The sequence below is a fragment of the Clinocottus analis genome, unplaced genomic scaffold (assembly GCF_023055335.1).
Source record: "Clinocottus analis isolate CAN_PGR_092001 unplaced genomic scaffold, fCliAna1.0.p SCAF_5, whole genome shotgun sequence".
Lineage (NCBI taxonomy): Eukaryota > Metazoa > Chordata > Actinopteri > Perciformes > Cottidae > Clinocottus > Clinocottus analis.
This window is the reverse complement of record NW_027176207.1, coordinates 20,711,624-20,730,251: the sequence shown is the minus strand read 5'-3', so window position 1 is coordinate 20,730,251 and position 18,628 is coordinate 20,711,624. Positions and strand designations below refer to the sequence as shown.

Sequence of the window (18,628 nt, the reverse complement as noted above, 5' to 3'; positions counted from 1 at the left end):
AATGACAGTCACTTGACTTCAGGCCTCCTCTGGTTGTATAGAAGTCTATGCGTCATGTGTTAAAGCTGTATTATCTCCTGACCACCAGGGGGCGACTCCTCTGGTCGTCCATTATGGTCATTTAGAGTCAAACAGACCATAAAGCAGAGATTCAAGTAATGAGAATTTCCATAAAAACATATTTGAATAACACGACCAACCCGGCTTCAAAGCGTTATAAATACATTTTCAGAGTAACAGCCAACGCCGAGCTGCACATAATGAAGTCAGATCAACATCTGGACGCTCAATACACTCTGAACACGGTGGACCAGATGGCGCATGGCTCGGATCACAAAACGGCACATTTTAAAGCTCACAGATTGACTCGTTTTGCGTCGTTTGTTTAATCTACAGATTACATTTACACACAGAAACAGTCAAATGTGGATTTTGGTTGCTGCTGGACTGGAATCCTGGTTGACTGCAGGAAGTTACAGGTTAAAGACGACTTCTCGTGTTGTTTTCCAACCCTTCACACACACAATGTGACTTCTTCGCTCTGCGAGTGTCTCTTTGCAGGTGTGTTTGCATTTTGCTGCAGGAAGTGGCTGGTGTGTGTGTGTGTGTTTGTGTGTGTGTTCATGCTTTAGCACCAAAATATACTTTTCAAGCTCTAAAAAAACATAAAAAGTATATTTTTTAGGACTTAACTTGAGTGTTTTGTCCTTTATACTGCTATTACGCAACATTTCAGTGGGAAATATTGTACTTTTTTTACACACCACATACAGCTGCGATCACTTTTCAGATTAAGATTTTATATTAAAAATACGACAATGTTGGAAAACACAATGCACTTTAAACAATTTGACAGATTCTGCAACACATTTTATGGTTCAAAACTTTACACTTAACAATTATTATTTTAGTTTTTGGCACACTGAGTGTTTTATACTTTTTTTCGGCCAAGTTGTTCCACTGAACAGACACTCCTCCACACTTTAAAGCCCAGAAGAGGTAAAGATATCAAAATTAAGTCACAATAAAGACAGTTTTGGGTCCCGAACAAAGATCATTATCCACGTAAAAACAGGATTAAACAAACAAGAACAGCCGTGGTATTTACTGAGCTTTAGAGGTGAAGGTTGGCAGATTGTTGGCTAGCTGCTTCCCCCCGTTTCCAGCCTTTGTGCTAAGCTAAGCTAACGGTTAGTAGTCTGGAAACAAAGTACTCTTACTCTCAAAGTAAATATACAACAATATGTAGTATTGCGAGACATTTATACTTCCATCAGGTCGTCATTTATGGCTTTGTAGAAAAGTCTGACTGTAAAATACCTACTTTAATGCACTGAATACTTAGAAATAAGTGCTCCTGAAAAGCTTAATGTTCCACATATGAGACAAATTAATATGTGAGGAGTTAAAGTATTAAACAAGCTTTTAAAAACTAAGCATGTCAAAGTTGATATTGGGTAAATAACCTAAAAGACCAACACGCACCTCATTAATACAGAGCTCATCCTGTCTTTAACCAGCATTAATAATTCAAGCGTCTGGAATTAGGTGCTTTTTAGAGCCGAGTTGTATTAATTATTTAGTTTATGACGCTGTTTATTCATTACCGTGTGACATTTTCAGTTAATTCAGGCGGCGCTCGTCATCTCTCTTTAGCTTTAACAGTTTTTAAATGTGACTTAACTAAAGCGTGTTGAAGCTCAAAGTGAGTTACTTTATATCAGAATCCCTCCGTCACGGCGCCATCTGGTGGCCAACGACACACACAGCAGCTCAAATAAACCACAAATCTACATTTTTATGTCAATTAGGAAAAATTAAGACGAAAATCTGACTCTGCTCGGGTTAAGAGGTAGAAAACTACTGTTAGGTTGAGGGGAACTGTACTTAAGTATAATTTAAAGATACTTGTACTATTTCCATGTTGTATTACATCAAACTTCACTACATTTCAGAGGTAGTTTTACTACATTCATTTGATAACTTTAGTAACTGGTTTATTATTTTTTTTACAGAATAAGAATACATTTTGATTCTTTACATTATCATCATAAATTAAAAAAAGTTACCCGGCCGTACACAGTGATGCTCACATTAATTCATCCAATAATATAACATTCATCACTCTAAAACGGGCCAGTATTTAATCCGTTGGTACTTTAAAAGTATATTTTGATTGTCAGCCATTTTTAATCCCATATAGTTTCAATAATGATGATGCAATGCATCATCATTATACATACATCAGCTTAATAATAAAAATGTTGAGATTTGCAACAGTCAAAAAGCTTAATTTTTCTTCCCCATCGTCTCTAATACCGACGCCTGTGTGCACGCGAGTGAACTCACGTGCACGGTCGTACCGGCGGTATTTAAATATGACTAATACAACAAATACATTTTTTTTTTTTAAACACAAGCAAGTACATTTTGCTGATCAATCTCTCAAAATGTTTGACAATCGCAACCTGTGGAGCCCAATACTTTACTACAAGTAAAAGACCTGAATTCAGAGTATTTATACACTGCGTTATTTCTACTTTTACTAGAAATATCAGAGTACTTCTTCCTCTGCAGTCTTTTGGTTTAAAGTGTGTTTTGTTGTCTTGGACCTGCTCTTCCCCCCCTGAGGCGCTGAAATCACGTCACACCTTCTCTTCGCTAAATATTTGCAGGAAAAAAACAGATTCTGTCGATCATGTGTTGGTCAGACTTCACCAGATCCGAGTTATTCATCTGCTGAGTTCAATGTCAATAGGAAAAATGTTTACCGCTGAAAAAATTGAGACCAAAGTTATGTACCGTGAAAGTCGGGTTACAAGCCGCTAGTACCTTCAGTGTGTTCCCGCTAGCTCCCCGCTGTAGCCAGCTAGCTCTAGCACTCTGCTAGCGCTGCTGCGCTAGCTCTTCGCTCACGCGGATGCTAGCTCCGGGGCGACCACCGAAGTTAGCGGGACCAGCCCCGGCTCGACGCAGGCAGCGGGGGAAGCGGGCAGTAGCAGCAGGGCTAGCTTGATACAGCGGGAAGCTAGCAGCAGCTAGCACCAACCGAAGGTAGGAGCGGCTTGTAACCCAACTTTCACGGTAACCTTTTGGCGTTAGAGCGGCAGCGTGAAGCCGTCCCTCGCTCCGCTACACGATGTTCCTCTCCAGCATGGGCTCCCGGGCGAGGACGCGCTGGAAGCCGAGGCCGCTCAGGTTCAGCGTGGTGAAGTTCCCGTCCAGGATGAGCTCGGCCACAGACCGGCCCACGGCGGGCGAGTGCTGCAGGCCGTGGCCGCTGAACCCGGTGGCGAAGTACATGTTGTTGATGAGCGGGTGCATCCCGATGATGCCGTTCTGGTCGAAGGTGTTGTAGTCGTAGAAGCCGGCCCACGAACTCGTCACCTGAGGACAATGACAACAACAACAACAACAACAACAACAATGTACTTTGTGTGTACATATATGAGGCTGGAACTGTAATTTTGACAATTGTAGTCAGGTTCTCATTTCTCTCCTGGAATGAAACGGGAAACTTTTTTTTTCTTCTTATTTTTTTAAGTCAACAAAAAAAAAAAAAAAAAAAAAAAAAAAAAGATTTTTTTTCTAATTTTTTATATTTTATCCTAATTTTTAGAATTTTTTTTATTTTGTCCTAATTTTTTTATTTTTTATTTTTTTGGGGTCCTAATTCTTTTTTTTTTTTTCTTCTTTTTTTTGATCTTCCATACCTGTGAGATCGGTTGTGTCAATATATTTTAATCAGTGATTAGAGACAAAGTCACAGACTTTAAGAAGGTTTTTCTTCTTTACTTTGCCGCCAAACGTTCAACTACTGTGAGTTTGGGCTGAAACCGATAGAAAATGTGTTTCTGTTGTTTAATTAGATAAATGTGATCAAACTCTTTACCTGCAAAGCCTGAGGTTTCACAAAGTGGACTAGCAAACTGAAAGAAGGATCGTCAAGCAATACAGACGAATAAAACCTCTTCGTATATATAAATCTACGTCTGTGACCCCGACCTTCAGCTTCTCGAAGGCTGGAACGCGAGCGGCCAGGTGAGGCCAGATCTTCTCCTCAAAGAACTGGTGGTCCACCTCCAGGTTGCTGGTGTCTGGCTCCTCCCCCTGAGGAGGGACAAACGACGCATTTGTAAATCATGAAAATAAATTAAGATATATATTAAAAGAAGCTTGGACTGATAACAAACCTCCTCCGGTGACGCCCCCGCGATGTAGTTCCCCCCTAAGCCTTCTCTCCTGAAGTAAACCCCGGAGTAGTCGATCAGGAAGGGCGTGTCCAGACCCGGACCGTCGGGACAGTGGACCACATACACATACCTGGGAAAATGAAATAAAAGAGATGAATCTTACATGCTCTATATTCTTCTGCTCCAGTGTACTTTGTCGTTTAAGCATTGGTGATGTGTTTTTACGCCAACATTATTCAGTTTTTGGCATGAAAGCCGTTAGAAGTTGAAGTGCTCTTCATTCGTCTGGTGGAAAAGCTCCTCTAAAGCTTTGCATCGCTCAGAGCTCCTCGAGGCAGCATGACGGAGGAGTGAGGGAAGGTTTTCACAGAGAAGCTGAAGCCAGTTTCTGCAAGTAAGTAGTACCCTTTTTAAAATATATTGTACCTGCATGTCATGTTCTAATGATCTACGGCTCCATTGTCGTCCGTTGTTCACTTCAAATCATTGACACTCTTCAATAGACACAAAGACTCCATTTTACCTCTCAGCCGCCTCAGTTATCGTGTAACTTTAGTGTTTTAAAGAGTTAACACATTAACACAAACTAAGCAACCGATCGAGGCAACTGAAGACCAGCAGCGCCTGTTTTCTGAGAGGTAAAACTTCTGTTTTCAATCAATGGAGTCTGGATTTCATTGAAGAAAGCAAAGTTGACAGCTAGCAGGAAGATGAAGAGGTGAAGATATCCTAAATAAAACCTTCACTTAAACTGAAATTAATTCTTTTAGGGGTCTAAATTAAGTCCACAGCTGTTTAACAAAGAGATACAAGTGTACAACAGTCTCTGATTTGGAAGTAAAAAAACATTTTAAAAAGCACAACGTCTCTAAAAGATCGTCAGCTTTCAATGAAAACAAAACATTTTGACAGCAATTAGGCTCGGCTTAAAGAAAACAAACAAAAAAAAAGGGACATATTTGGCACTTTCATTGAACATTCAACCTTTTGCGCGGCTCGATGGGCAGCGGGACTCCGGCGACGGAGTCTTTGGGGCCGGAGCCGATTCCCAGCTTCTCCACCAGTCGAGCAGAAAAGGCTCCGGCTGCGTTCACCACGATGGCACACTCCACCAGCTGGTACTCCAAACTGTTGGGCATCTGCACCTGCAACACGAGACGTTAGTTTGTTATGATGATGATGATGATGATGATGATGAGGCGACCCCGCTCCATCAAGATACAAGATGCAGATAACAGACAGACAAACCGTTTTTTTTCTTCAGTTCAAGACATGGCGTGAATATTTAAGAGGGAGAAAAGGAAGTTCATTCTTAAAAAAGTGTCTTTTGACCATTTAAGTGCAAGTTCTTTAAGGGGCTCAGAAATGTTCTACCTTCACCCCAAAAAAGGGAGCTCATCCCAACTATGATATCTACATTTACCTACAACGAAAAAACATGAGGAACCTTCATTTTGTGTTGATTCTGGCGGCCCCTGTGGACAGAAGTGGTACTTCTTTTAATCTCGTCAAAGGCAGCTTCCATAAAACCAATAACTCTAAAATTGTGAGTCAAGGTTTACTCGCATTCCCGATGTAAACAACACATTTAAAGCCTTAAAGTAAACATGACTTACTTTGGTTTAGTTGTTAGTCTTCGTACTAATTAACCAAAGTTTTGATCTCTTTTTCCAGACAGTCAACCAAGTTGTTCTTTACAACCACAATCTGAGTTTTTAAAGTAAATCCACCAACGCCTTCATATGTTAACACAAGAAACATGGCGCTCACTCACTTTGACGTATCTGATCCTCCTGAGATCCATCACGTCGCCGTCAGTGGACAGAACGCGGTTGGTTGTGTATTTAAAATCTGGGGGAAGGAATAGAAACATTAATTTCATGGTCGGACGTTTAAAGAAACGTTCACTCGTGTTGCAACGGCTCCGGGATTTCTTTTGCACAATTTCAATATAAAAACGTACATTTTAACTTATTATGGGGAAAAACACACATAAAATGCTGCCTCTTTTGTGTGCACGTTTACTTTAATTGTAACATTCACCTGACATTAAGCAGCAGAATCTGCTAGTTTTACTCTACATTTGAGTTTAAAAAAAAACAACTGTATAATGTATTTGTGTGTCATTAAGTTGGCATTTGCAATAAGGTCCCATGCATCTTTAATGTTTTCACTTGTCAACGTGACATTAAATTCTCCTAAATGATACATCTTGATTTTCCTTGTCAGCAAAATATCCTTTTGTTTTTATTTCATAAATAAGTTTGTTACTCATTTAACATGTTAATATCTCATGGAGACATTATTCACAAATACATTTTTTTGTTTTATTTGTGATGCTTTTGCAGAATAACACCTCTGAGGAAACGTCATCATTTAAAAATAAAAATGAGAAATGGAGCAGAGTGGGTGGTTGAATCCTTTTTTCTGATTGGCTGTGAGCTGCTGATCGACATTAAATCCCCCAAAGTGACAAAAAAAAGAACCAAGAGTCTTTGTGCAGCCGTTAAAACACAACATGGACCATCCTAGTTAACGTGTTGGTCCTGAGTGTCTATTAATAGACACACATTAGAATATCTAAGAATAATAAAGTGACTCTTTAACCTGTGACTTCTCCGCAGCACTGAATGACCCCCATGGAGATGGCCTTCTTCCTGAAGGCGTTCAGCAGAGTCCAGGGGTCGAACCAGCCCTCGTTCTCCAGCCCTTAAAAGAGACACACACACACGCACACACACACACACACACACACACACACACACACACACACACACACACACACACACACACAGAGTCAGGAAACGGTCCCACGGGTTGAACGACACACACCGCAATACCCCCTATGACCACTATGTCACACACATAAGTGAAAATTGATCCCGTGGGATCCATTTTTTTCTCTTCAAAATAAAAGCACCAGGCATATCAGCAGGCTGTTTTCTACTGTTTTCGATGCCCGTGCCCATGCGGACCGAACCCCGGTCCCCACGGGGAAAGTTGGTCCCCACGGGGTGGGTGATTTTTCAGGTGTGCGTCCCCAGAAGGATATAGAAACACACACACACACACACACACACACACACACACACACACACACAAAAGGAGCGATTAAACGCCACCCCGCGTGTTTCCTCTCACCGTACGAGGCGAGCGCCACGCCCTCTGTGTTTATCCACGGGAACTTCTGCTTCAGCTGCGCGGGCGAGAGGAGGGACACTTTGGCTCCGGCGGACCTGCGATCACAAAGCGGTTCATTGGCGGATGATAAACCCTGAAGCGTGGAGTCAGTCTCTGTACTGGAGGAAGCACCTCTGGGTGCTGTAGTTGCTCTCCATGATGTGAGCCACCGGCTCGCTGGCCAGGAACAGGTAGCCCGCCTGGTTGAACTGGAGGTCCACCGGGTCTTCATGCAACATGCCGAGGTGTTCCTGAGGCGACACGGAGGCTTTTATTCACCAGCAAGACACACACACACACAGACACACACACACACACAGTGGAGTATTTAAAACATTGGAGAGCTTTTATTTGACGTTTAACATTAATTTATTCACTTATTTTCTTGTATTTAAGTTGGAATATGTTAATCTATTATTTCATTCATTTTAAGTTATTTATTTAATTTAAGTTGGACTTTAGTTATTTAATTCATAACTTATTTATTGTATTTAAATAGAAATGTTATTGTATTTAAGTTGAACTTTTATTCTATTTTTGTTATTTTTTGCATTACTTATGTATTGAATTTAAATAAACACTGTATAAGTTGAAATATGTTGATATTGTCATGTTTATCATTTATGTTATTGTGTTTAAGTTTATCACCTATTTTATTACTCTTAAAAATTGAACTTAATATTTTATTCATGACTTACTGTATGTAAATAAAAATGTTACTGTAATGTTATGTATGTATTTAAGTGAAAATATGTTGATATATTATCATATATGATGCTAGTTTATAAAAGTATTATTTATTGAACACGTTTTTAGTATTATGACATTTTATTATTATTTCATTGTCATTTAATGAAGTAAATTGTTTTGTCTTTCCTGTCGTTTTTAAGCACTCAGAGCCAAAATAAATAAAGTTTAAATGACCCGAGAGGCTCAAGCGGCAGTGAGCGTGACTCACGTTGATGTTCCTCATGAAGTCCGCGGAGGCCAGCGAGAGGTGGATGTTCTCTGGGAGAGAGAACTGCTGTCGGATCCCCCCGGCCGACAGAACGGTGGAGGCCTGCGAGTACTGAGGGAGAACCAGGAAGGAAGCAGTCGATAAGTATAAGAACGATGCATCCTGATGCAGACAACCAACTGCCTGCTTCATATATTCATCTGTTCTTCTGCAGTCGATGCAAAATTATACAAGCGTAAAAAAAGGTTTTGCAACTCTCTCAGCAAAATAAAGGTCCCTTTCTGGTTTTCATTATGGAAATAATGACGATTAGTTCACTATTAGTGGAGCGTTGCACTGCAGCAAAATCGAGGAAGTGAACATATACATTTAACATACGACACATGAACTGATGTTTTCTTCTGTGTCTAATTCTGATTATTTAGATTTTCTGCACAACATGAATTAGTTTTTAGATTGTTTGGATTTGACCACAAGATGGCGCAATGACAGCACGTGCATGAATAGAGTAGGCATACAGGTGACACAGATGATGGCTTCATGACTGTTTTGATGCCTTGCAGGATGTGTGCTCCTGCATGCATGTACACTGAAAAAAGTTAAATTTACTTCTTTTTTTTATTTTGTGATTGCACGAAATAAATTCATCTAAATCCAGACGTATTTTTTAAGTAGATCGTAAGTAGATCCTAATTATCTTCATATTTTCTGCTCAACAATTTTGATTAGAGTTAACTCAAACGTATACTTTATAAAATGTCTTTTTTTATTTTTTAAACCAATGGTTCTCACCGTGAGGTCCTTCTCCACCACGATGACCTTCACCCCTCCTCGCACCCTCTCCTTCTGCTTGAGCCAGTAGGCGATGGACCAGCCCACCACGCCGCCTCCGACGATCACAATGTCGGCCCTCTCGGGCGGAAGACTCGGGTTCACCAACAGGGGAGTCCAGTCGCTCCCCGGCATCGCGTCCGACGCCTTCTTCCTCATCGCGTTAAACTGTGCCTCCAGGTCTGAGGCACAAAAGCACCAACTTTATTCTACTTCGTCATCATTTTGACAGGTGTTGGACTTGCATCATGTAATTTAATATATATTCTTAAACTTTAGCTACCACTCTTTAATTCGGCATGCATAGCGAGTCGTTTACTGTGAAGATACTTTGATATACCTCCCCTTATAAGTGGGAGTATCTACTGTAACGTTGGCGTAAGAAGTAGTGGGGACAGCTGTAAACGTGTACATGTTGTGTCGCATTAAATATAATATGCATGCCGAATAGTAAAAAGAGGTCTAACAAGTCAACGAGGAGTGTCAGATGTTGCATACAAATTACACACATGTGGATAAACATAATTAAAATAATTTGAGAATGCAAAGTTGGCTTGCATCCTTTGACGTTTACTTATTTTAATTAATGTCGCCCTCCCCCCGCACACCTTTAAAGAAGTCATTCCGCAGAGCTGTGCCTGTACTCAGGCTCTGACTCAACGGTACATGTCTGCACAACCACGCGTGTCGTCCGGAGGCGAATAGTCCGCGAGCCGCCCGAACCTTCACGTGCAGCCTGCACCACGTGGACATCCCTGCGAGTGACTTAAGATAGTCGACTAACTAACTAAACCAAAACCCGCCGCAATGTCAGGAAACATGTCTTCTCTTGAAGTGTAAACAAGTCCATAGGTCCAGTACGAAGAACGCTAGTCAGCGAGGTCGATTTAAAGTCGGAATAATCACAAGGAGGAAGAGGAACACCGGTTCGACGGAGGTGTCCTTCAAAATAAAAGCACACGTTTGTATTTGGCTGCAGTCACTTCTGTTTGTACCTTGTTACAGGTATGTGAATACTAAGGGGCACGCACTGGAGGCGAGGAATAAGTTTAAACTGAGTTTTCAAATAATATATGACTGTCTGCTTTATGGTATTTCAAGAGCTGAAGCTGACATTTATTGCAGTTTGGTTATATCTGTTCATCTGCTGACCTTTCTTGATTTAATAGATTAATTTGTCAAAGAGATGAATACTCTACAATGACATCAAGCACATCACATTGTGTAAAAAGTAATAGAATAACTTAAAATAGTTGAAATTTATTTTCTGCCAGTCAACAGATTCAACAGCTATTTTAGCTCTGACACTTTGTGTATACTTTATTTTAACAATCACACAACTCAAACTAAGTAAATCCCTGAGTAATTTAAATGCAGTGTTGTGTGTGTGTGTGTGTGTGTGTGTGTGTGTGTGTGTGTGTGTGTGTGTGTGTGTGTGTGTGTGTGTGAGAAACTAAGTACAGTTTAAGCATATTTCATATTGTGACATTTTACAGACCTACATTCACACTGTTGCCTCTTGTGTTTGCTGATAACCGGCAAGGAAAAAAGGTGACAGGAGGAAGTTGAATCTAAACAGGAGATTTAAACAAGTCCAGCAATATTCTACAAAAAGGATTTTATTTTGAAAACTGCTTATAGACCCTTGACTCATTTCCTTCTCGCGTGACCCTGATTCATGACGGAGGCGGTGGCTCGTCACGTGACCGTAGAGGACCAATGAGACGTGGGCAACGGTTTACGGGGCGCGTTTCTTTCCATAACATATAAATTAATGCAAAATAAGAGAGAAATATATGGATTTACCCGAAGTAAAGCAAGTTTTAACAAACAAAGAAACATTTTTGTTCGATTTTAATATTTTTATTAAAGTAAACTAAATAGAATGTGTGTGTGGTCGGTAATTTAACAATTATCTTGGATGTATACATACACACACTATGGAAAGTTATCAGTAATATGGTGGTCAAAGTTTTGTTTTACTTAAATTTATTTTATTTATTTAAATGAGAAAACATCCTACAAATGCAGGTGTCATATAATCACATTATTCACATACTTACGTTTTGTCATAATTACCTTACCACATTAAAATGTTGTCTATTCATCAAACACTCGTAGCAGTATCTTTTTTATTTATTTAAATTTTTGTGTGTGTCTATTTCTATGTTCATTGCTGATTAACCGAGGTAATATTTCCTCTTTTTACACAACACATGTTATTTAAAAGCAGCTCATTCCAGACTCCTCGTCAGACTTTTATTATAAAACATTTATTTGCTGACTGTCATGTTGAGTAAAATCATTTTAAAAGTGAAACAATAAATCAAATTTTAGTTGCAGCGTAATACATTATAATTAATTATAATCTCTCACAATTACAGAATATATGGAAAGGTAAATTCAGTAATAAATATGGTGTGAGACCTGAAGACGTATCAATGTCTTGTGTTTGTCTATTTGTTTTATATATTTATTTTGTCTTTTTTATATATTTATTTTGTATTTTTCAGATTAGATATAGTCTTACTATACATAAAACACACTTATTAAGATTTAGGCAAGCATTTATTTATATTAAAGTGCTTCATATAATAAAAAGAAACATTAAAAATACTTAATTTATAGGAATTACATCGCATGTATTATGTGTTATTACTTTTAAAGTTGTTCTTTGATGTGCATCAAAATTATAGGTTAGGTTTCACTCCAAAAAAAAAAGAAGAAGAATCTTATTTTGAAGACTGTTAGCGGAAGTAGCGGTTCAGTTTCATACCGAGTCTTATTTTGAAAATACGTCAGAAAGTGGAGTCCTGCCTTTCCGCCGGCTAGCTTGACGCTCGTGTTTTCTTTTCCCTGGGGCCACAGTGTTTTCAACGGGACTCAACTTACCACTTACCGGACTCGCCATGGCCGCCTGACCCGGGCCGAAACACCCTTCTCCCCGTTACAATTTGTTCGAAACGTTCGCGCAAACTTTTCACCGGACAAACTTTCGCCTCTCGGTTAGTTTTTATGTCAAGAAATAAGGATGCAACCCCCACCGAGAAAGGTGAGTTTGTAACGTTGTCGACGAAAGTGCTGCATATTTAATGGAAGAAAATGTTCCGCTTTGTTGCTGCTCGGCTGTTTTATACCACAAAACTCACCTTTTTTATCCTGCAGATGTTAACTAGTTTGTCGTACAAGTTTAACGTGCTCCCGCTGTGTCTTTAAATAGCAACGAAGGAAGAAAAACTTGTAAAAAAAAAAAAAAGTCCCATGTGCCACTTTTTTTTTTTAGTGATAATAGCCCCGTTCCCTCTCGAATGGAGAGAAACGGTTCCAACCAAAACGCATTCAAAATATGACAATTTTAACGCGTTTTCCAGCAGCGGCTTGGAAAACAACGTCGCATATTTTAAGAAACGACGTTACGGAGGTGTTGCGTTACATCGGCGCACAAATGAGTCGCTGAGCATCCCCTTAAGTTCAAGTAAATATCAAGTTTGCTTCGCACTGTGGTGCAAGATTATGGCGACAGCGTGCGAAACAGAAGTTCAGATTGTACCCGAATGGCATGCAGTTTGACTTCCTTGCCCTGCGCCGATGTTGAGAGTGGATCCACAATTTGTAAAAAAGAAAGTCACGTTAAGTTGTGCGGAGTCATTTCAGTGCGTTTGGAGGTGTTGGACATTAAATTGACAGATTTCCTGTCGTAGTTTGGTGCATTTTTTTCTTCTTCGCTCGTCCAAGCGAAGTTGGCTGGAAACGAAGAAAAACAGTCGTTGCTGTCACGTATTAGTTTGTTTAACTTAGAATAAACAACATAGTTTGAGAGTGATGTTGTGTTTTAGGCGTTTTAGTTTGAGGAATACACGTAAAAAGACACACATCTGAATGTCAAGTCTGGTTCTGTGCGAGAAAAAAAAATGGTTCATGTGGGATCATATTTCAATAACATGGACGAGCAGCAGAGATTTGACTATTTCAGTACCTTTTGCTGTGAACTGGAGTCAAATAAATTCAATTTGAAAAAAAAAATTTTTTATTAAGGGATCTATTTTTTCTGTCTTTGTACATTTTAATTAACCAATATGAAGGTGGAGGAAATACTTAAAATGTATATTCGTTCTGAATTGTTAAAAAAGAAATTCATGGCTTCTTGAGAATATCATGAAGTTAAAGATTTCTGACTTGTCAGATATTTTGATAAATGATGATTGACTATAACAAACCACAAGCTTCAATGTGAACATTTACAATTAGTGAACTTCAATCATGTCGCATGATTAATAAATAATGATCATAAATGTCAATCTTCCCTCTGCACTTCCTAATTTATCTCCTGGCCAATCAGAAGCCTTGACCTTCGACCACGAGGAGCTCACCTTCACTAACTTCATCCTGATTACTTTATATTCCAGCAAAATACAAAGAATCTTGTGTGAGGAATTTTTTTTTTTTAAATGCTTTAATGTTGAGATCAGAAGAGAAGCGTTCAGGTAGCAACTTGTTTTACGTCCCGCTTGATCCTCACGTTGGAGTTTAGGACTCAAACCCATAATTTAAGCTGCGACAAACAAAGTGTTTCATTATCTAAAAAGGCCGCTATTATCTTTTGGAATCACTTAGAGATAAAAGGACATTTTGAATTTGTTTATTTGAGTAGTTTAATTTTATAGTTGCTGGTTGTTTTTCTTTTGATCGACTAATTGAGCGATTAGTACGGAGCTGTATTTTTACACACAGTTACAATTCAGGTGTCGAGATAAATGCTGTTCTTCCACGACTGTCAGCTGGTTGGTTTTACGTTGTGTTGTTGGAGAGATCTACTGGATTTGTTGTCACCAATCAGGCGATTGATCCCTCAAATCACATAATCATGGACTCGGCCACTTAATCGAAGCTGCTGCTCCACTACGGGTTATTTTCATCAATAATCTGATGATTAAAAACCTGAAATGAGTGTAAATGAAATAGGTGTCGGGTCTTCTTCGACGGTGATGAAGAGTTACTGTCGCACGAAACAAAACGGCAGCGGATCCTCACATTAAAGACAAATAAGTAGAAAATATCCTGGTATATTTCTTTAATTCTTCACGTAATAAACATATTCATCGTTGACTAAAGTGAAATCCTCAATGAGCCACACAATGTGACACGTTCCTTCATTATTAACACACACACACACTCACAGTGTAGTTTATTTTAAACCGTCCCTGGATCCTAAATACTCACCAGATGTGGATTAATCCGCTGCTAAAAATAGTCCCTAACAAATGCATCATTTCCTCCCTTTTTTAGGAATGTTTGCTAAAAAAAAACTACAGCGACAGACTGGTTTAGCAATTTAAATTCTGTCACGCGTTTGAATATTTATTAAGTCTTCAAGAGGAGAAAAAAAGCTTGCGAGACATCGAAAGGCACATTTTGAGTGAGAAAACAGTTGATTTTTAATTAATTTTCCTCATTATTTTGTCAATCAAATAATTGAAAGATGATTTAAATTGACTTAAAAATATTGTCATGAATCCAAAAACATATCCTATAAATATTTTCCTTTTTGTTTGCGATTATTGAACTTTAATCTGGCTCAAAATGGAAATAAGGATGAAAAAAACAACTCGCAGTTAACAGTAATGAGACCCGACCCGTTCAGCGTTTTCATAATTAATCTAACGGCCAATTAGAAACCCGGAGAGGCCGACTCTCACCTGGCGGAGTCGCTGCAGCTGCGAGCTCAGCCGATTAGACGCTGGTTGGCTCCTGAGTCGCCGGTAAACGCATGAAAAATATAAATATATATATTTATATTTTAATAAATCATCTTCTCTTCCCCCTGCAGGTCCGGGTCACCCAGGAACTGAAACACACTCACGCAGAGCAGATGAGCAGATTACAAGTCAAACACCAGACTGAGTGTGACCTCCTGGAGGACCTGAGGTGAGGGGACGCCTCTGGTTGTATAGAAGTCTATGCTTCGTGTTTTAAAGCTGCATTCTCTCTCCTGACCACCAGGGGGTGACTCCTCTGGTTGTATAGAAGTCTATGCTTCATGTGTTAAAGCTGCATTCTCTCTCCTGACCACCAGGGGGGTGACTCCTCTGGTTGTATAGAAGTCTATGCTTCATGTGTTAAAGCTGCATTCTCTCTCCTGACCACCAGGGGGCGACTCCTCTGGTTGTATAGAAGTCTATGCTTCATGTGTTAAAGCTGCATTCTCTCTGCTGACCACCAGGGGGTGACTCCTCTGGTTGTATAGAAGTCTATATAAGTGACTCTACTTCTCTCTTGATGTATTCCCTCAGTAAACATTGTAAACATGAGTTTCTGTCTCAATCTCTAGTTTCAAGTCTTCTTCTATACAGCATGATGTTCATTTAGTACATTATGGTCATTTAGAGTCAAACAGACGGATGCTTTAGGGGCGGGGCTACACGGTGATTGACAGGTCTCTACGTCTACAGCTTTTTGCGTCACCTTGCTTCCCGTCCCGAGCTGCGGTGTCGAAACCGAAGTCAGAAAGTGACTCGTGTGAGAACAGGAAACGAGGCGGAGTCGCTGCTCGCAGGCCGTGAACCATTTGTTGTTGTTTTTGTGCGCACGCTCGTTAAACAACACACACAAAGCAACAAAGGACATACGCAGATCGACGTGATGAACTCCGTTCATACGTTAGAAAAATCTGCACCAAACACTGTGAACGTGCGACATTGTTGCATCGGCCCGTCTGCGTTCAGGCGCTTCAGCGTTTTTAAAAACCGGCGGTTGAGTTTTTTTCGGCGCCGGGTCGAGGCGCCGGCCCGCCGGCTCCCCGCTTCCTGTCGGTGGCAGAAGAGCTCTGAACCTCCGAACAGCTGCGAGTTGAGGTCAAGGAGACGCCAGATGCTGCGGCTGAGGCTCGCTCGCATCGAGCAGCGCAGAAACAACGTGAACCAGGTTCTTACGGCCATGAAAACCTGGAAAAGTCATGACATTTTGAATTAATCTTACACAAAAGTGTAGTAAAAGTCCTGTTAATGTGTTTTATTCACGTGTTCATGACGTTCATTCACGCTGAGTTTGAAATACTTTTAAAAGAAAGAGGCTCAAAATATCAGCAGCATACATACAGGCATCTATAGAAATGTTTATTCTTTTAATCAAACTATTGTCTCTCATTCATTTGAGTCATTTAAGGTTTACTGTATGCTTTGAATCCTCATTGTTAGTTTAAATACTACATTTTATCACTTTTTACTGTTTACACACACATTTCACACAATGTTTGCTCATGAACATTTGGTTTAAAGTCATGAAAATGTGGTTAAAAGTTGTAGAAATGTGGTTAAAAGTCATAAAAATATGGTTGAAAGTCATGAAAATGTGGTCAAAAGTCATGAAGTCCATCGGTCTGCATGTGTATTAAACCTGTGAAGCTCTGCCGCTCCACAACGCTCGTCGTTGTCGTCGTCGTCGTCGTCACTCTCTGATCTCTGACGAGAAATGAGTCAGCAAACTGGAAATTGCATCTGCTCGTCAGCAAAAGCTCCGTTTTGGGAAAACGACAGGAAGTGAATGTTTGGGAGCGTGTGTGGGGGGGGCTGGAGGAAGAGAGCGAGGAGAGGGAAGCTCCCAGGAAGTCGGCCAGATTGTTTAGAGCCGGGCGGAGCGCCGCGGTCGAGTCTCGACATGTTTAATGACTTGATGATGATTTTTGCTGCTGTCAAGTTGTGTTTAGTTATTTTTTCTTTCCCAGGGCGCTGACCTCTGTTCTTTTCTCAGACTTTTTTTTTTCTGCATGAATTCAACTTGATCCATCGTCCGCCTCGCGTGTGTGCAAATCAAGCCTGAAACGATCACACACACACACACAAAGAATGAAGACCAATATTTCCTGACGTGCCTCGCACATTTTAGGAGTATTTGTGAAATTTACGGCGACTCTAATCATCGAGCGAGACAAACAAAGTGCACATGGAGTGAAGACTCAGTGAATCTGACTTAAAAACTACAAAATTGCTCCGAAAAAATCCCTGCTTTAGCGCTTTCAACGAGACTCTCAGGCTTCCTGGAGACTTCAGTCCGACGGCATCGTTAGAAACGTCGTTAAGCTTCGCAGGAAAAAGCACAATCGATCGGTGTGAACGGACAGCTGGACTTTCTTTAAAATAAAGTAGAGTTCTGCTTTTCAAAGGCCGGCTCGACGTCGACGAGAACAAACCGTTAAATGTATGCGACAGGATTGTTCTGCATTGTGTTGGCGTGACGGGAACTCGAGCTGCGTTTGAGGAAACGATGAGAAAATCTTCTTGATGCGACTGTTCTTTATTAATTTATGGCAGAGTTTACAGAAGCAACATGTTGCTGCGTCTGAGTTCTTCTGGTTTTAGCTGCAGCTTTTTCCTCCGGGAAGGAAGACGCAGGAAATAACGCAAATCGACGTCGCTCGAGCCCTAAAAAATTGACTGAAAACTTGTTATTTTCAGTGGATTATCATCCAAATTACACCGTAATCTAATCTACACCCAATCAAGACTGGACTGACATCAATGAACCTTTAAATGGAGACACTAACCTTTCCTTCCAGAGTTCGATCATGTGATATATTAAGGGAACTCATACAATACAGTCTGTGTGAACTTTTATGTTAATTCATGTTCCCTCTTGTTTCTCCTCTTTTTTTTTTTTTTTAGGACTTTCAGCCAAAAGAGGGCGGCTGTCGAGAGGGACTACGCCCAGGTGAGCACATCTTCGTCATCGCTGCCCTGCCTTGTCATTTGTGTCGCCAAAAATACAAATTTGGCTTTCACGGCACAGTCAGAGGTGTGTGTGTGTGTCTGTGTGTGTGTGTGTCTGTGTGTGTGTGTGTGTGTGTGTGTGTGTGTGGTGTTTTGAGGATGTGGTCTCTGAGAAAGCTCTTTGTTCTCTCGCGGCCGACGGACGAGAACAAACGCCGCACCGCAACCAGAGAGGCATCCAGTCGCTTCCTCCTCGGCTGAGTGTCGTCTCGGCCTCGCGGCTTCCTGCTGACGTTCGACCCGGCCGCCCGAGGAATTCCCTCTCTTTGCCTTCTTTGGCCGTGTTCGGGTTTTTTGCAGCGCCGTGAGGAATGTCCACCGCGGCTGTGAAGAGAGAGAGAAGGGGTGAGGGGGGGGGGCACGTCTGCCGTCATCCAACCGGCAACCTTGCATGTCTGTTTGCCCGTGAGCGTCTGGTCCTAAATGAGAGGGAATGGAAGGGGGGTTCAAAAGAGCAGCACTTGTTGTGGAATGAGAGTACTGTTCGAGGTACTTTGTGCTTTGCTTGCATGTTTTCTTTTTTTTTCATGGCGCTTTTTTACTTTTATACACACGAAACACGTAAAGAGTTTAGAAAACTATGAAGTTTTCTCGTAAATTACACTGAAACAGCCTTTGTGAGCCGTCGGTGAGGCATACGCCTCGGCCAGGAAATAGCAAAGCTGTCTATTCTGACTCCTCTGGTTGTATAGAAGTCTATGCTT

At 40.6% G+C, this 18,628-nt stretch overlaps 2 protein-coding genes across 3 annotated transcripts in view; one reads left to right on the top strand and one right to left on the bottom strand.

The window, feature by feature from the left end:
- Window positions 1-459: 459 nt before the first annotated feature.
- foxred1 (FAD-dependent oxidoreductase domain containing 1) lies at window positions 460-10,044 on the bottom strand. 2 transcript variants are annotated; one of them, XM_068601274.1, is made up of 11 exons: window positions 9,771-10,044; window positions 9,124-9,344; window positions 8,332-8,442; window positions 7,506-7,624; window positions 7,335-7,429; window positions 6,801-6,902; window positions 5,968-6,044; window positions 5,178-5,338; window positions 4,194-4,323; window positions 4,006-4,110; window positions 460-3,387 (listed from the first exon to the last, which is right to left on the bottom strand). In XM_068601274.1, the coding sequence occupies exons 1-11, from the start codon at window positions 9,913-9,915 to the stop codon at window positions 3,133-3,135; spliced, it is 1,521 nt and encodes a 506-aa protein (XP_068457375.1). In that variant the 5' UTR covers window positions 9,916-10,044; the 3' UTR covers window positions 460-3,132. The 2 variants fall into 2 exon arrangements, with proteins under 2 accessions (XP_068457375.1, XP_068457377.1); XM_068601276.1 differs by lacking the exons at window positions 9,124-9,344; window positions 9,771-10,044 and having other exon boundaries at window positions 7,506-7,641; window positions 8,332-8,368.
- A 1,985-nt stretch (window positions 10,045-12,029) lies between these two features.
- The window catches only part of LOC137802673 (F-BAR and double SH3 domains protein 2-like), a 28,115-nt gene continuing 21,516 nt past the window's right edge, over window positions 12,030-18,628 (top strand). Inside the window, exons 1-3 of the mRNA XM_068600725.1 lie at window positions 12,030-12,214; window positions 14,990-15,087; window positions 17,820-17,865. Coding sequence (XP_068456826.1) covers window positions 12,194-12,214; window positions 14,990-15,087; window positions 17,820-17,865 — 165 coding nt within the window. The 5' untranslated portion in view covers window positions 12,030-12,193. The remainder of the gene's footprint in view (window positions 12,215-14,989; window positions 15,088-17,819; window positions 17,866-18,628) is intronic.